This window comes from Anoplopoma fimbria, chromosome 17 (assembly GCF_027596085.1).
Source record: "Anoplopoma fimbria isolate UVic2021 breed Golden Eagle Sablefish chromosome 17, Afim_UVic_2022, whole genome shotgun sequence".
Lineage (NCBI taxonomy): Eukaryota > Metazoa > Chordata > Actinopteri > Perciformes > Anoplopomatidae > Anoplopoma > Anoplopoma fimbria.
In genome coordinates, this window is record NC_072465.1 from 6790247 (window position 1) to 6808430 (window position 18184).

The window sequence follows — 18184 nt, forward strand, 5'->3', positions numbered from 1 at the left end:
AGTCTATAAATGTTAAAAAAACCCGACTAAGTGCATTTTATTAATATTGCTTAATATAATGTCAAACATGGGACTAATACTGCTTTTAGTGAAGCTTTTGCTATTCTGATAAAATGTTATTTTTTCCTGTAAAACAAATTTACTTTAACCTTGTTGAGCCTGTGACGATTTATATATGTTTTACAATCCCAGAAAAAAACAACTAAATGTTGTTCCACTATTATTTTGAAGTTGTATTAGTATTGTTTTGTTTTTTAACCTTTTCAAGGATTCAGCTTTAGATACCTAAGCAGAGGTGCATTAGCTCCCCCTGATGGTACCTGGTGTAGTCTGATCTAGAAGACACTCATGATTATCTTCTGCTGACTGTTAGAAATGCAACCACTGATTCTAGACCTCAAGAAATCACATGGCTGATACTGCAAGGTTAGAGAGAAGAAAACATCGAAGCCTGAACACATTTTGTGGACTCATTCCCAGCAGCAGTTAAGTCTCTTTTGCTTTTTCATCAGGTGAGGGCCTGGCTGGGAGCGAGAGTTGTAAAGTCCCCAGAATTACATCACATGGAGGTCAAAGGTCATCTGATCACATCCATGGGTTTGGGGGCTCCTGGTGAGTACTAATGACTTCTCACCGTGTAAAGACACACACTTTCGTGTCGGGACAAGCCTGGAATGGCTTTTGTTTTTCTCCTTTCTCCCAATTCAAGAGAGGGAAAACAAAAGTGTTTCTCTCAAGGTAACGGCCAGCTGAAATAACAGCTGCATGTGTGTGAAGGCCTTTTGTTCACTTGCTGTCGCCACAGCTGTCATATAATCTTATCACAGCACTGAGGAACTGTGAGCAGACATCATATTGTGAGAAACGACACACTTTAAAAAGCAATCATTGTGAAACAGTAGAAACCAAAACACTGCCTTTTTAATTATAATGAATACTTAAATAAGTGAAATGTCTTATTTTGAATCATCTGCATTCAGATGATTTGGCTTAAAATGTCCAACCTCCTATTGTGAAAAGAAAAGTCTGTAATTTTTGTATATTATTATTATTAACATTTTCAGCAAATCCCATGAAAAGACAAAAAACAACAATGTGTTAGTCCTTCTCTGAACTTCTGACCTTAACCTGACTGTGGCTCCAGTCCACGAGCCATCTGGTTCCTACTGAAGAGAACAGAGCATGTACAGCAGGACTGACTCAAAATAAACAAGTTAATGTAGGAACATGTGACCCAGTGCAACGTTGTGGCTCATTGTTGAGTTTTTAATAGTTTCTGGACAACAATGGAGCAGCGTGACACGGAGGAAAGCGGTATATCAGACTTTGGATACACTGACAATACTGTATTCATTGTTGGTTCGGGTCTTTTTCGTGGGAATCGTTGACCATAATAATATAGAATAGTGCCAGCCTTAAACTTTAACTCATTCCTCTTTAACCTGCGTTACATCTGTGCTGTGCTGTGTAGATGTTCAAGGCTGCCAGGACAGCAAGCTGCAGGCTGAGAGGGTTGCAGCTCTGCAAGAGAGGAAGCAAGCCCTGGAGGCTCTCCTCAACGCCAGAGTGGGAGAGCTCAAACAAGTCTGTCTGCAGGAAGCAGTGAGTAGCTCTCACTTCACTTGTGAATCATACACGCATGGCATTCTCACTGAATCCACAAGTGTTTGTTACTTTGTTAATAACTGTGTTTTTATTAAAAAAGACTGCAGCATATTACAGATTATATCATGTGTTTTGAAAATGTAACCTATGGACTTAGATGGCAACCAGTCATTTTTTTCTTTATATATAAATTGCTTGAATATTAATATTTGCTTGACTGCTCCAGAGAACTTGTAAGCACTAGCTGCCTTAATGTAGCAACAGCTGCCTCAGCTTTTCATCAACAGCTGTTTAAAACGTCCCCATGCTTTCAGCTGGAGGTTTAGCAGCTCACTCTGTCTCTGTTTGCTCCATTATTGGATTCAAAAGTTGTCAAATCTGTTTGGTACCAAAATTAAACGTATGAAGCACTACTCATCTGCAGGGTTATTCTGTTTCGTAAATTATGATAGAAACATTATTTCTGGCATCTATTTCAGTGCAGTCAACTGTTTAAGGGCTGGTTTTTATAGAGGCTTAAAGTAATCTGTTAAGTAGTGTCATTTTATGGAACACTTCAAACCTCGCAGGCCAGTGAGAAGATGGATCTTAGTTACCGGGCGCTAATGAATGTCCTCTGCAGGAGCTGACTGGGAAGTTGCCACATGCCTTCCCCCTGGAGACGGGAGAGAAACCCCCGCCGGTGCAGCGCAGAGTTGGCCTGCTGCCCAATGCCAAGGCAGAGGTAAGTCAACACCTTGAATACCAATTGTGTTTACGCAGCAGCTGTACCGCTGTGTGTACTTGCGGTCTAACACGCCTGTCTGTCCCCGGCTGAAGGATGAGGCGGCCCAGAGAAAGCAGATGAAGGCCATCTTCACTGGTGCTCTGTACCGACACTCAGAGTCAGACCGAAATATCCCAAATAGCAAGAGGACGGTTCACCGGGGGTGTCACACAGGTACAATGTCAGACCATACACCCACTTTAAAAAGAGTTAAATATCTGGTATAAGTGAATTCAAAGAAAGCTGCATTTAACAATTTTAAATGCTTTTGAAAAACAAAAATTGCATTCATGTTTAGCAAAGATATCAGATTTCATGCTGCATCATCCGTGACCTGAATGGTTTGTTGTCTTCCAGAGGACACTGTCATGTCAGAGAGTACAAGCTCCATGTCAGATTCAACATCACATGACAATGGTGAGTCATATGAATACATACTCTGTCCGTCAACAACTCCCTCTGGTGGATACTGTAAATCCATATTCATAATGAGCTTAACTATATTTGCAGCCTTCTGCCCATTCAAAGTACATCACTCACGCTTAGTGGGTTGGAGATTCATTGTGTACTTCTGGTGTAAAGACACCAAATATGAAAGCGCTGTCACATTTTAGTTATAAAACCCAAAATAGCACACTTGGCTTGTTGTGCTCGTAATGACAGTGATCATTTCTTTGTCGTCTGTGAGTGGGCGTAATTAAAAAGATAATTTCTTTGTTTTTTCTCCTCCCAAAAGAGTCTTCTCCCAGCGTGGTGGCTGACCAGCGCTCTCTGTCTCAGCCCCGGCTCACCGTGGGCAGCCCTGACCACAGGATCAGCAGGAAGCTGTCGCCAGTCGAGATTTACTACGAGATGAGGACACGCCGCAACTCTGTCACAAGCTCTGTTAGGTACGTAAAGTGTCCCCACACTGCAAGCTGTGCAGTCTGCTTGATGTGCCTGAGAGTGTTCATATAATCATGATTGTTTTCATTAATTGGTGATGAATTATAAATGCATCCATCTCCTCTTGTGTTGCTTCTCACAGCCCGGCTCACTCTTTACCGAGAAGTGCGTCTAACATTGAAGGCAGAAGTGTTCCAGCTACTCCTCTGTTGGCCCGAACAGCTCCGATCAGCGTTCACGTCAGGTAAGCTGTGCTACAGTGCCACTTCTGTCTGACGCAGCGCAGCTTCAGCACCCTCCCGCTGTGATAACTGTGCGGTTGGAGATGGCTTAATGACTTAGTTAAATGCAGACACAGAGTTGGGGCTGTAACAACGATTAGTGTCATATTCAGCTACCAGCAAGGGGCTTGAGCTCATCTGTTTTTTTAAGCAGACAAATTGCGTCCCCTCCTAAGTGATTTTCTGTGAAATGCGGTTCCATGGTTTTGACTAAAATGTTTTTCATTCACTTTGCATAGTTGCTCCAAGTCCTGTCCTAATGTGAGCTGTTGTTGTGCTCGTATGCTTTAGGTCGGATGCGTCGGGTGGTAATGGTTTGAAGCAGTGGTCTGGTAGCCTGGATGTGCCCTATATGATTCCACTGGCCCAGGAGGGCTCCAACTCTGACCGCCGAGGCTGCCCTTACAGCTCCCGGGCCAGGCGCAGTAACAGCTCAGAGGCCCTGCTGGATAGATCGAGCCTCCCCGACGACCCTGCTCCCAGAAATGGGATGCCCCCCAGAGGAGGGCCCTACAAGAGCTCAGAGACACTGACTGATGGCAAGCTGCGCCACATCAACCTGGGCAGCCCCGAGAGGCACGCTGACGGCTCGGTGGACCAGGCCAAAATGCGTCTGTCCATGGGCGAAAGAGGGGCCGGCGGAGGCTACAATGAGCTCCTGATGGACTATATCTGGGGCAAACAGCAGCGGATGCCAGTGCAGCACCACTTGTACCAGTCCACGGGCAGGATCTGGCAGGACATGCCCTCTCCTCGCTCCTCCACGGCGGCGGTGCCTCCCCATGCCAACGGCTTCTCCCATTCCCAGGTGAACCTCCCCAGCGCCGCACCTCCATACAGCCCCATGGTCCTCCGGGGGTCCCAAGCTGAGTTGCGCAGGGTCAAAGTCACCAGAACCAAATCTTGTGGACCCTTTATTCCCTTGCAGCAACATCCCCAGGATGCCATCCTGCTCTCAGCGTACGAGTCTGCCCTCCCGGCCTCTGGCACCACCACGTCCTCCATCCCCAACCTGCACCCGTACCAGACCGAGCTGTCTGGACCCTCGTTCAACCGCAGACCCCCACAGTTCTCTCTCCCGACCCCAGAGGACTCAACGCGAAGCTTGCATAAAGCCCTGGCTCTGGAGGGACTGAGGGACTGGTACCTGAGGAATGCCCTTGGCTATCCTCCTGCTGCCTCTAAGGGCCACGAGGCAGGGATCTCGCGCCTCTCACACCCCCACCCGCTGGTGCACCAGGCCCAGTCTGTTCAAGGGGAACCAGCCAACCTCCAAAGGTCTCAGATACCCCAGTCAGCCAGCTTCCACGGTCACCCGCTGCATGGAAGGTCAGTAAAGAAGGTTTCTCTTATTGCTTTGTCTCTTTTACAGCTGAATGTCTATTGGTTAAAATCCGTATAAGTGTTGTGAGCTTGAACTTATACAAGCCACACAACAAGCCTTAAGAAATGGAACTTTTCTCTTTCAATATTGTGCATTATTTTGTTGTGGTTTTGTGAGAATACATTTTATTAGACTACAAATACCAAAGTGCATGTTTGCAGATACATTCACTCACTATTTATTCGCTCAAACATCTTTCTCCCTGGCAGCAGTTCTCTCAGCAGAGGATGGTTCTATTATTCTCACTCTATTCCCAGCCAATCCATCTATCATCTCCAGTGACCTTTACAACCGTGCTTGTTTTATTTTTGTTTGTGTTTGTATTTTTGCTTGGTCAGCATTATGTGCCGCTGTCTGCCTCAAGCCAACGTCCAGGCACTCGGATGTCTCCTCATCACTCAAAGGCGTCCTTGAATCGCCCTAAGTGGCCTGTTAGAGACAGCAGTCACATTTACACATGGAACTTTGATGACTCAACAGATAGAATGTGAACATGCATTAATGGGCCTCTTTGTTTACGACGGGGATTTTTTTCCCCTCCTTTCTTAATTTCACATGTATTTTATGAACATTCCAGGACATCCCTCTCCAAGCTCTTGACGATGATTCATAGTTTTAATTTCATGAAAATATATTCTCACTGTGCCTCTTGTTTATGGAGCGCTGTATTGATTTTATCCTGCCTTCCCAACAGGTCGATGGAGTTTTCTCTCTATCAGGAGACTCCTCAACCACAGATGCAAGAGGTGACCCCAAAGGAACCCAGTGCAGACCCAGGCACCCTAGTCTGAAGCAGCAGAACACACACACACACACACACACACACACACACACACACACACACACACACACACACACACACACACACACACACACACACACACACACACACACACACACACTACATGATCTGAGCAGAAACACTGTAGCCTCACAGACACACACATTCCCACAGACTCACATAACCACGCACACGCAGACGAGTTGATACAATGTGACCTCAACAGCAGAGCAAAACATGGCAACCTCAGCAGAAAGAGACTGGAATAAAAGACAAACTGTAGCTGTACAGTGTGAAAAAGCCTTGGCAAGTTCCCCGTGTTCTAACAGATCCCACCAGTATATGAACTTCAAATCCAGTATTCTCACGTGGATGTGCACTGGAGTCGACTCATCTGATAACAATATGCTCATACTGTACTTAATATATCAATATTTCTGGTCTAACACTAGCAGTAAAATCCTTCCGGAAAACCCTGAAAAGTCTCCCAAAATATACTTTTTTACAGAATATATACAACTCTAAATTACTATTTTGTATCTTCTGAGATATAAAGAACAACTATATTAAAGAGGTAATTTATTGCTCAATGATCTTGTGATACACAAAGATGTTATATGAGCTCACATCATTTGAAAAGTATTAATACATGCCAGTGAATGTGTGTTTGTAAAACTGTAGCAAAAGTCAGTCTTCATCTGCCGTTAATTTCACAGACATTTGTATTTTCCATGTTTGATAAATGAGAGGGGCCATGAACTGTAGTGTACTGATGTAGCAGATGGGAGTGCCTACGTGTTTTAATATCGAAACTAAAACCTTGGTTAGAAACCTTTAAAGTGCTTTCACATAATCTGAAATGCTAGCATTAAGCCTCTGTGAGCTTAGTCTAATCAAAAACTGAAAGCAGTTCACGATGTCACTAAATTAGGGTATTTGGAATGATGTCATAAATATTGTGATTTTTCAGAATGTTTTCTAGATTCAGCTTAGTGCTGGCCAGTAAATGTAGCTGTCTCTGTGCGGACCTTGAAAGAACAATTTGACCAAACCTGAGGGCTGTTGTGAAACCTACTGTATGGCAGTAGCACATCACTGTATGACAACAATTTACCCCCTTCAAATCCGTCTTTTCCTGCATTTAGCTGTGGAGGATTTGAGTGTCATATGGAGCACTTTATGAACATCTTAAGCCTTAATTCCCGATGAAATTGTCACCAAGAGAAATGACAGACAGTAGACAGGGTTTATAATTAGAGGAAAGTAAGTTTTGTCAACATCTACTGAAGGTCTATCTGAGAGTGAGTCTGTATATAGAGTGTACTGATGAGTTTCAAGTTTTATTCCCGTACTAACAATGTAATTTTCAAACTAACCACATGATAAGTATTTAATCAAAATAACCCCCCCCCCTCCTACCACTACCCAAGTGAGCACTATTTAATTGGATGTAAAAAAGAGAGCTTGGTGGTGTGAACAGAATAGGGCTGCTGCAGTTTTGAATGACGGTGTGAGCAGGTCTCATACCAGTAAATGTGTTAATGAGAATTCATGCTGTCTGATTTTTGTATTTGATTTCAACGCATTTCATGTGCTTGGTTTTGTGTTGTTTCAAAAAAGAAGAAAAAAACTTTACATTTTTTCAGAGTAGTTATGTGCCATGATATATTTCTAAGTAATCAGTCTTAATAGTATCGTAAAAATCAGAATAATTCATGAAATCCTCAAGGAAACAAAGTAAATGTCTTAGTGTAGGCAGAACATTTTAAAGTTTTTTTCCCCCCATTTATTGTACTTGATCTTTGGCCATCTTTGGACTCATTTGAATGTAATTATTTACATTTGTCATAAGTGATGTTGTTTTCTACTCTGTTACAAACTGTAGCACACAGTGGAATGTTACCTGGTTTCTCCTGCTGTCTGATGTGTTCATATCCTCTCAGTCTCCAGCTTCATAGAGCTTCTTCTAGCTGGTTAAAATCTGAAATCAAAGACCAAACTGCTGTGCACTGGGGGTCGTAAATGTATTTTTCATATAATGTACTCTGTAAGATGAAAATGAATGGTATAAATTTAGCTCTAAAGCAAATTTATTTAAACTATATTATATTTATGATCCTATAACATTTTGTAGCTATCTACTGTAGCTCTTTCTCATCAGTGCAGGAATTGGTCATGTGTGTTTAAACCACTTCATTCAGCAGCGTGACGTGTTGTTATCTGATTATTCTTTTGATTGTTTTTTTAAGATATTTAAATTCAGCCGTTTTCTCTTCCCCTCCTCTCTTCATACCCAGGCCTACGAAATAAGACTAAATAGGCCCGCCCTATACTGTATGTATGAGACTGTGCATTCACTCTAAATAAAGTGTCATGTTGAAATGAATGCAGAATGTGTGGGACATGTTTATTTATTGTTACACATAAGAAGAGGAAGCATAGCATACACAGTTGCAGGGCCCGTTCCCTAGGGAAACTAAGTGGATAGTATCCCTTGAAAATGCCCAGAAATTACTTAAATAAAAATAAAAAGTCCTATTCTGAGAATTACGTAACATCATCAAACTTGAGGTGAAAAAGTGCAGGTTAAACCACTCAGGAGACGGTTTGGAAATGATAAACATAGTTTAATATTAATATCAAAACATGCATTTATTATACAACTACAGCCTAGAGGCTTTTAAATACAACAGTCATAGGCAGAAATCTCACACAGAGGCCTTTTAAAAAAAATAAAAAGAATAATTACTTTACCTAAGGTATATATGATGTTATGTTGGCACAGTTCAGGCCATCCCATTGATAAGAGACTTTGAAGAAAGCAATTTAGGTGGTGCTGTTAAGCAATATGTTGAAATTGTATTATGAAAATGTATGAAAGCATAAGTATAAATTAGAAAAAAAATTAAACAAACACCATTCCCACTTCAACGCCATTAATTATATATCAGCGAAGACTGACTCAAAGCCTTTTTATTGTATTCTAGTTTTGGTCTCCCTGGTCTCCGTTTTTTCAGAAAATGTACGGTGAGTGGACTGGACAACTGGGGTAGATGTTCAGAGCCTGATGAGATTGATGGGATGCAGGTGTGCACAAGCAGACAGCAACCAAGATCACGAGGGAGAAAGAGGGGGAGGGGCCGCCACGCGCACACACAGGAAGATAGAAAAAACATGGCACAAACAGGGGAGAAGGAAAACAGGGGGAAAACACTATGCTTTCAAAGTATCTCCCCCTAACACTGCCTGTAGAAAGTACCATAATTATCTCATGGTGGCCTGTAGTATAAAGAGTAAAGTGTTAGAGAGTCAGAGTTGTAATAATAAAATAAGAGAATGTCCACCTCGCCCCAGTCTGGAAATAGAACTAAATGTTGTCAGAAACACAGCAGCAGAGGCAGTCTGCTATTCCTGGACACGAGCGTCTCTCAGTCACACAGGTCAGAGAGGAGCGGAGTCCTCCTGCCAGGCTCGGTTCTTTTCCCGCGTTACAAATATTACATCTGGATATATATCACACACAGCGGGTAAGTAGGCTCCTCCTCCGATGTTGTTGATGTAAAAAGGCTCCCTGAGCTTTTTGTATTTCCAACTGTTAACATCGTTAACACATAAACAGCATGTCCTGAACACATGGAGTCCAGCACGAGACTCAACTGGACTAACAACTGCTAACAACCTTTACAATTAAACTTTATTTGACTTGGTGTTGCTGTGACAGCAATAAGATACATAAGTTAATTAATACGTGACAGAAGACACACAAGACACGTAAATGTTCACAGACTTGGCTATATAATTATCAAACAGCACAGAAGAATGTAAAAAGTATAGCTAGCCGTAGGCCTACATCTGTGAAGTGTTTTGAATTGTAGACAAACGCACTGTAACACAGTGTAAACACAGCTATCTTATATGATTATTAATTAGGTTCAATTGCACTTGCTGCACTCTCCATAGGCCCAACAGTAGGCCACTTTAACTGGCCATGTTGTCCCAGTACAAGACAAAACGTATGTTTACAAAATATGAGCTGTAAACATGTTAATAACCTCAACAAAAATAATTGATAAAAAATAAATAATTTCAACTGCCACCCGTTCATGTTTACAGCTGTGGCGGCTACACTTAGACCTGGTCCATGCAATATCAGGAAGAGTTCAGTTGCAGCTGGGCCAGTGCAGGAGCTATTTACGTTGACATGCCATTCGTGGTGCTTAAAATAAACGCACATGTACACTGCCTCTTTGAAATGTCAGAGAAAACTACCTCCGGCAATCAGTGACTGAAAGCACAAACTAGCTGCCAGAGACAAACAGCTGGTGAACTGTTTAAGATATGTAAGCATGATCAAAGAACTTTGTCCATATTCTCCACCACTCCTCCAATGAATCGCCACCTTATCGTGGTGGAGGGGTTTGTGTGCCCCAGTGATCCTGAGAGCTGTGTTGTCGGGGGCAATAGCTCCTGGTAGGGTCTCCCAAGGCAAAGTGGTCTCGGGGGAGGGGTCAGACTAAGAGCGATTCACAAAACCTCAATGAATCGGACGATGCAAGGTAGTGGCACCTCGCCCGGAATAGGGAAACCGGGGCACCCTCCTGGAGCCAGACCTGGTAGGGGAGCTCGCCGGCGAGCGTCTGGTGGCCAGGCCTTGGCACATGGGGCCCGGCCGGGCCCAGCCCGAAAAAGCTACATCGTGCCGCCACCCTGTGGGCCCACCACCCGCAGGGATAGGCATTGGGGTCGGTTGCAATGTGAGCTGGGCGGCAGGCTGGGGCGGGAACCTGGGCATGCTGACCCCCGGCATCACAGACTAGCTCTAGGGACGTGGAATGTCACCTCTCTGGCGGGGAAGGAACCGGAGCTGGTGCGGGAGGTGGAACGCTACCAACTAGATATAGTTGGGCTCACCTCCACGCATAGCACCGGTTCTGGAACCAAACTCCTGGAGAGGGGCTGGACTTTTTCCTTTTCCGGAGTTGCCCAGGGTGAGAGGCGCCAGGCGGGTGTGGGGATACTCACAAGCCCCCGGCTGAGCGCCGCTGTTCTGGAGTTCTCCCCGGAGAACGAGAGGGTCGCCTCTCTGCGACTGGGAATCGCAGGAGGAAAGTCTCTGACTGTTGTTTGTGCCTATGCACCAAACAGCAGTTCGGAGTACGCGGCCTTCTTGGAGTCCTTGGGTGGTGTTCTGGAAAGGGCGCCGACTGGGGACTCCATAGTTCTTCTGGGAGACTTCAACGCTCACGTGGGTAACGATGGAGAAACCTGGAGGGGTGTGATTGGGAGGAACGGCCTGCCCGATCTGAACCCGAGTGGTGCTTTGTTGTTGGACTTCTGTGCTAGTCCTGGACTGTCCATAACAAACACCATGTTTGAGCATAGGGAGGTTCATAAGTGTACTTGGTACCAGAACACCCTAGGCCAAAGGTCTATGATCGACTTTGTAGTTGTGTCATCAGACCTGCGGCCGTATGTCTTGGACACTCGGGTGAAGAGAGGAGCAGAGCTGTCAACTGATCACCACCTGGTGGTGAGTTGGATCAGGTGGCGGGGGAGGCTGCCGGACAGACCCGGTAAACCCAAACGTGTAGTGAGGGTGAACTGGGAACGTCTGGCTGAGGATCCTGTCCGCAAGGTCTTCAACTCCCACCTCCGGAATAATTTCTCGTGCATCCCGGGGGAGGCTGGGGACATGGAATCCGAGTGGGCCATGTTCAAATCCTCCATTGTGGAAGCTGCTGCTAGGAGTTGTGGTCGGAAGGCGATCGGTGCCTGTCGTGGCGGCAATCCAAGAACCCGCTGGTGGACACCAGCGGTGAAGGAGGCCGTCAAGCTGAAGAAGGAGGCCTTTTGGGCTTGGTTGGCCGAGGGGTCTCCTGAATCAGCAGGCAGGTACCGGTTGGCCAGAAGGGCTGCAGCTGCGGCGGTTGCTGAGGCAAAACCCGGGTGTGGGAGGAGTTCGGCGAGGCCATGGAGAAGGACTTTCGAATGGCCTCAAGGAAGTTCTGGCAAACCGTGAGACGACTCAGAAAGGGGAAACAGGGCTTTTCTCAGGCTGTGCTCAGCAGGGGGGGAGAACTGCAGACCCGGACCCGGATATTGTCGAACGGTGGAAAGAACACTTTGAGGAACTCCTGAACCCGACCAACATGTCCTCTGTGGAAGAGGCAGAGTCTGAAGACTCAGGGGAAGTCTCGTCCATATGCCTGGCGGAGGTCGTTGAGGTAGTTAAAAAGCTCTTCAGCGGCAAAGCGCCAGGAGTGGATGAGATTCGACCGGAGATGCTAAAGGCTCTGGACATTGTTGGGCTGTTTTGGTTGACACGTCTCTTCTCTGTCGCGTGGAAGTCGGGTACAGTGCCTGTGGAGTGGCAGACCAGGTGGTGGTTCCCATTTTCAAAAAGGGGGACCTGAGTGTGCTCCTATTATAGGGGTATCACACTGCTCAGCCTCCCCGGGAAAGTTTACTCCAGGGTGCTGGAAAGGAGGCTCCGTCCGATTGTCCATTTTTTTAAAAGTATCCGAACGCATTTTTTGTTTGCAGCCTTCACCCTAAGCGCTGCTGTCTTCTGGGCCCATCTACAAACTGTGCTTGGACTCTTCTTGCCCCATTAGACGATGTCATCTTCATATGCCGCCGCTATATCGACCCTTATTTCTGCCAGCTCTTCCAATCCACCTGACAAACCAAGCCCTCACCCCTCCCCAGACAAAGGAGGGAGTCCTAAACCTTCATCCAAGTCCCACTGCCCTCCAGACGTACGGACACATCCTCATTCACCTGAGCCTCTGGGATCCTATGAGGAGCAACAGGAGAACCCTGAAGACTATGGCGTTGGTAGGCTGCACCACCCACACCACACTCAAACACACTGGTAGAGATATTGTTCTCTAATGCAGGCGGTACATTGTGTTGCAGGTGGATACTTCCCCATAGAGATTGGAGAGATATTCGTCGACCGTTACCAAGTAGTTAAAAAGTTGGGATGGGGTCACTTCTCTACTGTGTGGCTCTGCTGGGATATGGTGTAAGTACATGTCTAACCATTTTACCTTTCATATACAACATAATAATGTAGAGATAATATGATATAACCTTAATAGTAGCTAACTGCCATAATTGTTTGCATGCAGGAAGGGGCGTTTTGTGGCTCTGAAGGTGGTGAAGAGTGCTCAAACATTCACAGAGACGGCACTGGATGAGATCAAACTTCTGAAATGTGTCAGTGTTTCCGCATTGTTTTTTTGTTTTAAATACGTTTGTGAGTGTCTGATCAACACAAAGAAAAAACTGTCTATTCTGATTATAATACAGTGGAGCGGAGAAATAATGCACTGTATAGTTATCAGTCTTGGTAAAATGAACAGTGGTAGCTCAGCCTTTCTGCAAATATATCATTTTTATACACACCAATACGATTGTCTTTATACATTTTTGGGGATATTGAAACATGTTCTGAAAATCAGGTAAGGGACAGTGACCCCAGAGATCCAAAACGTGAGACAATCGTGCACCTTATTGATGACTTCAGGATCACTGGAGCGAATGGAGAGCGTATCCTTAACAGAAACATACATGTCCCAATGTAATCGCCAACTTGTGGTGCAGGTGTGTCTGTTCTTGCAGGTATTGTTATTAAAATTCTGCTGATTACAAATGTACCTACACACAGACGAACTGATGCAACCATGACAACATCCTTATATCAAGGTGGACCTTTAGACTTAAAGACGCTGTCAATAATGTTTTCGCCTCTTCTGAATACTTAAAAAACTATACGTAACCAAGATGTACAGCATAGGACAAAGTTCTTTAACTGCTTGCCAGATGTGTGCATGGTTCTGGAGGTGCTGGGCCACCAGTTGCTCAGGTGGATCATCAAATCCAACTACTCTGGCCTCCCCCTGCCCTGCGTCAAGAGCATCCTCAGACAGGTGCTGTGCAGCCCTTTATTCCATCTAAAATCACCTTCCCTGTCTTTCACCACTGCCTGGGCTTTTAACCAATCATCTTCTATTTTTGTTCCTCGCTGACATGAACTGCATCTACAGTAACTGGATTTTCATTCCTTATCACAGGTTCTGCAGGGTTTAGATTACTTGCACACCAAATGCAAGATTATCCACACCGACATCAAGCCGGAAAACATCCTCCTGAGAGTGGACGAGGTTTACATTCAGAACCTGGCGGCCGACACCAAGCTGTGGCAGCTGCCAGTGTCCTCTGCTTTCACCACCTCCACAGGTTAGTGACGCTGCATGAGCAGACACGTGTATGTCTAGTTTTGATTATTAAGGAATATGTGTCACAGGATGATGTTCTTGATTAAATGCAAGAAAAATCAGCGCTGTTGCCTTTTTCACTTATTTTTACACTATGTGCCTCTTCTTCTTGCTGATGATTTCACTTCCTGCCAGAGAACAGAAGCTCCAGAGAAAAACAGGTGTGTAACCTGAAATGTTTTTTTCTGTTCATTATTTCATTTATTTCATTAGGACAGTTGTGTTTTGTTATAGTTGCATTATGACGCCTGACTTTCGGCTATGACTTCCTTAGAGTTTGTCCAACTTGTTGGGGAAGCTGACCGGGGTTTTCCACAGTCTTGGGGAGTGGGTAAGATGCATGTTGTGTTTTGCTTTATCACCTAAACCTCTCAACTGCAGCTTGCCAACATCTGCAGCCTGAAACTCTCTTTAGGACTATGTCATAGACGAGCCCAGTGCATTGAGATTTATTTTGATTCTGATTGAAATAATTGTGATTGTGATGCTCAAGAAGGAGGAGATTTGAATTATTAATCTACATACATATTCATGGTGTTAATATAACAGCAATTCCCCCCTACTGCCTACAGCTATGTGAGCCACACAACTTATTATGACAAAACATTTTGTGTTCTTATCAGAAAAAAAGAGATGTCTTAATACAGGCAACTCCTGGATGTGCAATTTAGGAGTTTAGGTGATATAGTAGGTGTCAACCATTCTCATTCTGCTGTACTTTTCTTTCTATCACTTTGACCCTAAAGAGACAGTGGAAATCCCTTAACAATATTACACAGTTTGCAACTCTCTTAAAACATATTTTCACAAGTACTTTCTTCATTGAAGTCAAGACAAGTGAAGACATTAAAGGGATAGAAAACTTTGTAATTTGTGCTGTATGCTATTGTATCTTATAAAAAAAATATATATATATAACCATCACAAAGACAGAGATAGAAAACTGAAATAGTCCCTGATTTCCCAGATATTTTGCATGGTGACATATGTTTTGAATTTCTGTTCTAACTTGCTAGCCAAAGTAAGGGTGTGGAAGAGGGTTTCTTGTTGTAGGCTTCTGTAAGAGGACATAACTGCAGATTTTGATGTCCTTCCAACAACTGCTGTTGTGGTTTCAAAATAGCTTGTTGCTAGCAACTTACTGTTTACAACTTATAACTAAAAGCAGTTGATAAAAGGTCAAAGAACACATCGTTTTTCTTTAATATGTGAATTATGTCTGGTGTTTTTGATGCTATAATTAGAGGGCATCAAAGTCAGATATTTTTAAATCCTACATTGTGGCTTTAATTTGCATGACTTGTTTTACTTCCACACCAGGCATGAAGTTGCTCACCTCTGATTGTTTCCCACTACAAATTGCATCCCTGCAGTCCAGCAAGGTCTCCAAGAGCCCCATTAAGCGACTGACAAGAAAAGACAGGGCTCGACGAGGACAGGAGAGTGCATCCGACCACAATCAAAAAGACAAACTTCATGTGTCCTTCTCTGATGTCCCTGCTCCCTCTAGCACCCGTAGCTCCACCTGTCACTCTAAGCTCACAGGTCCTAACCTCGCATTAAGGAGGCAGACACTGCTGTTGGAGGACGGACTGAACAGTGCTCCACACAGCCACAGAGACTCCATCTGCTCGTGGCCAGACCTCAACACAGATGCTCCTGTTTCTGGCTCTAGATCAGTGTTATTACATCAGACTGCAGACAAAGAGCCACCTCCTCCTTCACCATCAGCTACTCGTGGTCAGTTAATGTTAAAGTTTGGTACACATCTGTACTTTTGTTAGTGTGTTTACATGTGCTAATGTTAGCATGGTAATGTGTTGATATGATTACCTAGCATAATTGGTACACTCAGTCTATCCTGGTCTGATCTACTTAGTGATCACATATTTTTATGTTATTTTAGGTGTCAGTGGCTCGGATGTACATCTAGACCTACTAAAACCCCAGAATGCTGATAAAATCCTCATCAAGATTGCTGACCTGGGCAATGCCTGCTGGGTGGTGAGTGATTATTGCAAGCAAACTAAACCTGAAAACCTACAAAATGTCTCTAAATCTAAATAGTTTCATCTTCAAACTAGAAAGCTGTCAGTAACTTCAAGTCCTTGATTTATGCTTCAAAATACGCATAGTGCGAATCATACTGATTGGCCAAGATTTGGGGGAATACCTGAATGATTCCTGCATCAGACTTTTAAGTTACATTTGTTAACATTTATCATGCAAAAAAAAAACCAGCAGCAGATTTATAACTGAAATTATTTATAGTTTTATCAAAATATGTTAAGTATCAAACAAAGAGAAGAATCAATTAACTTTGTTGTGAAAAAGGGGCAAAAATATGAAAATTATTAAGAATAAAATGTAATTCTGTTCAGTGAGAAATGGGCGGGGCCAATTCTGAAGGATAGTTCTTAAATCAATAAGACCCTCACAGTTGTTGGAGCTGCAAAGCAAATTGTTAGGTGTTTTATAAATGGCCATTGTCAGGCATTTGGGTGCAATCCAGGCAGATAGGGAGTCTGAGTGATGGGAAGCAAGTCCGAACGGGAGTTACTGAGGTACAATGTTCAAGTACAGATAACTTATAGGTACAAGTGGCTGGAAGGCAAGGCACGAAGCAACAGTGTCTCAACAACTGTTGAATGGATAGCTCTGAAATTTGGGACAACCCTTCATGTCTCCATCAGGATGAATTGTAATGACTTTGATGATGTCCTGACTTTTCTCCTGACTTTCCAGTTTGCTCTGAGATGAAGAGGAACTTTTTTTGTTGAGCTTTGTTAATAGTCATAGATGCAGGTCATTTAATAGTGGAACATTAAAATCTCATCTCTCTTGTCGTCAGCACAAACACTTCACTGAAGACATCCAGACGTGTCAGTACCGCTCTGTGGAGGTTCTGATCGGTGCTGAATACGACACACCGGCTGACATCTGGAGCACCGCCTGCATGGTGAGACGAGCACCAAGATGTGTATTTAAAAAAAAAAAACTAGTTCTTCATCTCTCCTATTTCAATAGGTTTCATTCCATTAATGCCATTTGTAGATGTGTCAGAGCCATGATTTTATTCCTTTACTGTAGGCTTTTGAGCTGGCCACAGGGGACTATCTGTTCGATCCACAATCAGGAGCCTCATTCACCCGCGAGGAAGGTTAGTGTTGTTCACAGCATCCCTTTTTGTCTTTGATTAAACTACATGGGCTTCATATACAGTGTGCTTGTGTTCTCTTAGATCACATTGCCCACATCATTGAGCTGCTGGGAGCCCTTCCATCCCAGTTCGCTTTGTCAGGGAGAAACTCCAAACAATTTTTCAACCATAAAGGTATACCAGTATAATAAATGAATAACAAATACAGTAATATTTTACTAGGCTCATTTGCTCATCATACTGCCAAATAACATGCATCTCAGATTTGGACTAGGACATAATAGTCTTCAACTCATAGTCAGACTCATATTTGTCAAGCTTAAAAAGGATTTTGTAATTTTTATATCAGATAAATTACCAATTTATTTGTTGTAAATGTAGATAAAAGCATTGTATCAGTTCATATCTAATCCTGTGCAGGAAAACTGCGACACATCTCAAAGCTGAAGCCGTGGAGCTTGTTTGAGATCCTGCTGGAGAAGTACGAGTGGCCGCGGGAGGAAGCCGCCCAGTTCAGCTCGTTCCTCCAGACCATGTTGGAGCTTCTGCCGGAGGAAAGAGCCACAGCTGCCCAGTGTCTGAAACACCCCTGGATCACCTCTTAGTCGAACCAGTTCTGTCTTGTTCAGAGCCCAGTGGACTAAAGCTCTCTGTTCAGGGGCAGGCTGGCACACATTACACCCCACACGGGACATCGGACAGCTGTGGGATATACAGCAGAAGTCTAGTGCTGGCATCATGAACTCATAGATATTCATTAGCCTGAAGAAGTTGCCTTTTCCAATTTGGGTTGCTTGATCTTTTAGTATTTTAATGACAGTCACATTTAATTCAGGTATTGCAATGACCAAAGAGAAGTTTTGTCTTACTGGAAAAAAGTTCTTGAATTTCAATAAATTGATAAAATATTGCTTTTGTTTTCTATTAGTTATTCGTCAGACAGCTAAATCAAGATCTCACCTTGAGGAATTGCCTGTTTCAGTACTGAAGAGTTAGTGGTATACCAGTCTGAGGGTATAAGTTGGATTTACTCAGACAGC

The 18184-nt window shown here is 43.9% G+C and overlaps 2 protein-coding genes across 3 annotated transcripts; both read left to right on the top strand.

Annotated features, from left to right (window-relative positions):
• The first annotated feature begins 530 nt into the window (after positions 1 to 530).
• ccdc120b (coiled-coil domain containing 120b) lies at positions 531 to 5790 on the top strand. Its single transcript, XM_054617609.1, has 9 exons — positions 531 to 612; positions 1472 to 1602; positions 2228 to 2329; positions 2425 to 2545; positions 2729 to 2788; positions 3108 to 3261; positions 3399 to 3500; positions 3829 to 4866; positions 5616 to 5790. The coding sequence occupies exons 1-9, from the start codon at positions 564 to 566 to the stop codon at positions 5710 to 5712; spliced, it is 1854 nt and encodes a 617-aa protein (XP_054473584.1). The 5' UTR covers positions 531 to 563; the 3' UTR covers positions 5713 to 5790.
• A 3062-nt stretch (positions 5791 to 8852) lies between these two features.
• On the top strand, positions 8853 to 17958 carry LOC129105679 (SRSF protein kinase 3-like). Of its 2 annotated transcripts, none has more exons than XM_054616834.1 (15): positions 8853 to 9229; positions 12411 to 12539; positions 12621 to 12729; positions 12836 to 12923; positions 13169 to 13256; positions 13530 to 13636; positions 13781 to 13946; positions 14120 to 14145; positions 14259 to 14315; positions 15358 to 15724; positions 15891 to 15988; positions 16836 to 16943; positions 17075 to 17144; positions 17226 to 17318; positions 17565 to 17958. In XM_054616834.1, exons 1-15 carry the CDS (start codon positions 8974 to 8976, stop codon positions 17747 to 17749), a joined length of 1947 nt encoding a protein of 648 aa, XP_054472809.1. In that variant the 5' UTR covers positions 8853 to 8973; the 3' UTR covers positions 17750 to 17958. The 2 variants fall into 2 exon arrangements, with proteins under 2 accessions (XP_054472809.1, XP_054472810.1); XM_054616835.1 differs by having other exon boundaries at positions 8977 to 9229; positions 12317 to 12539.
• The last annotated feature ends 226 nt before the right edge of the window (positions 17959 to 18184 follow it).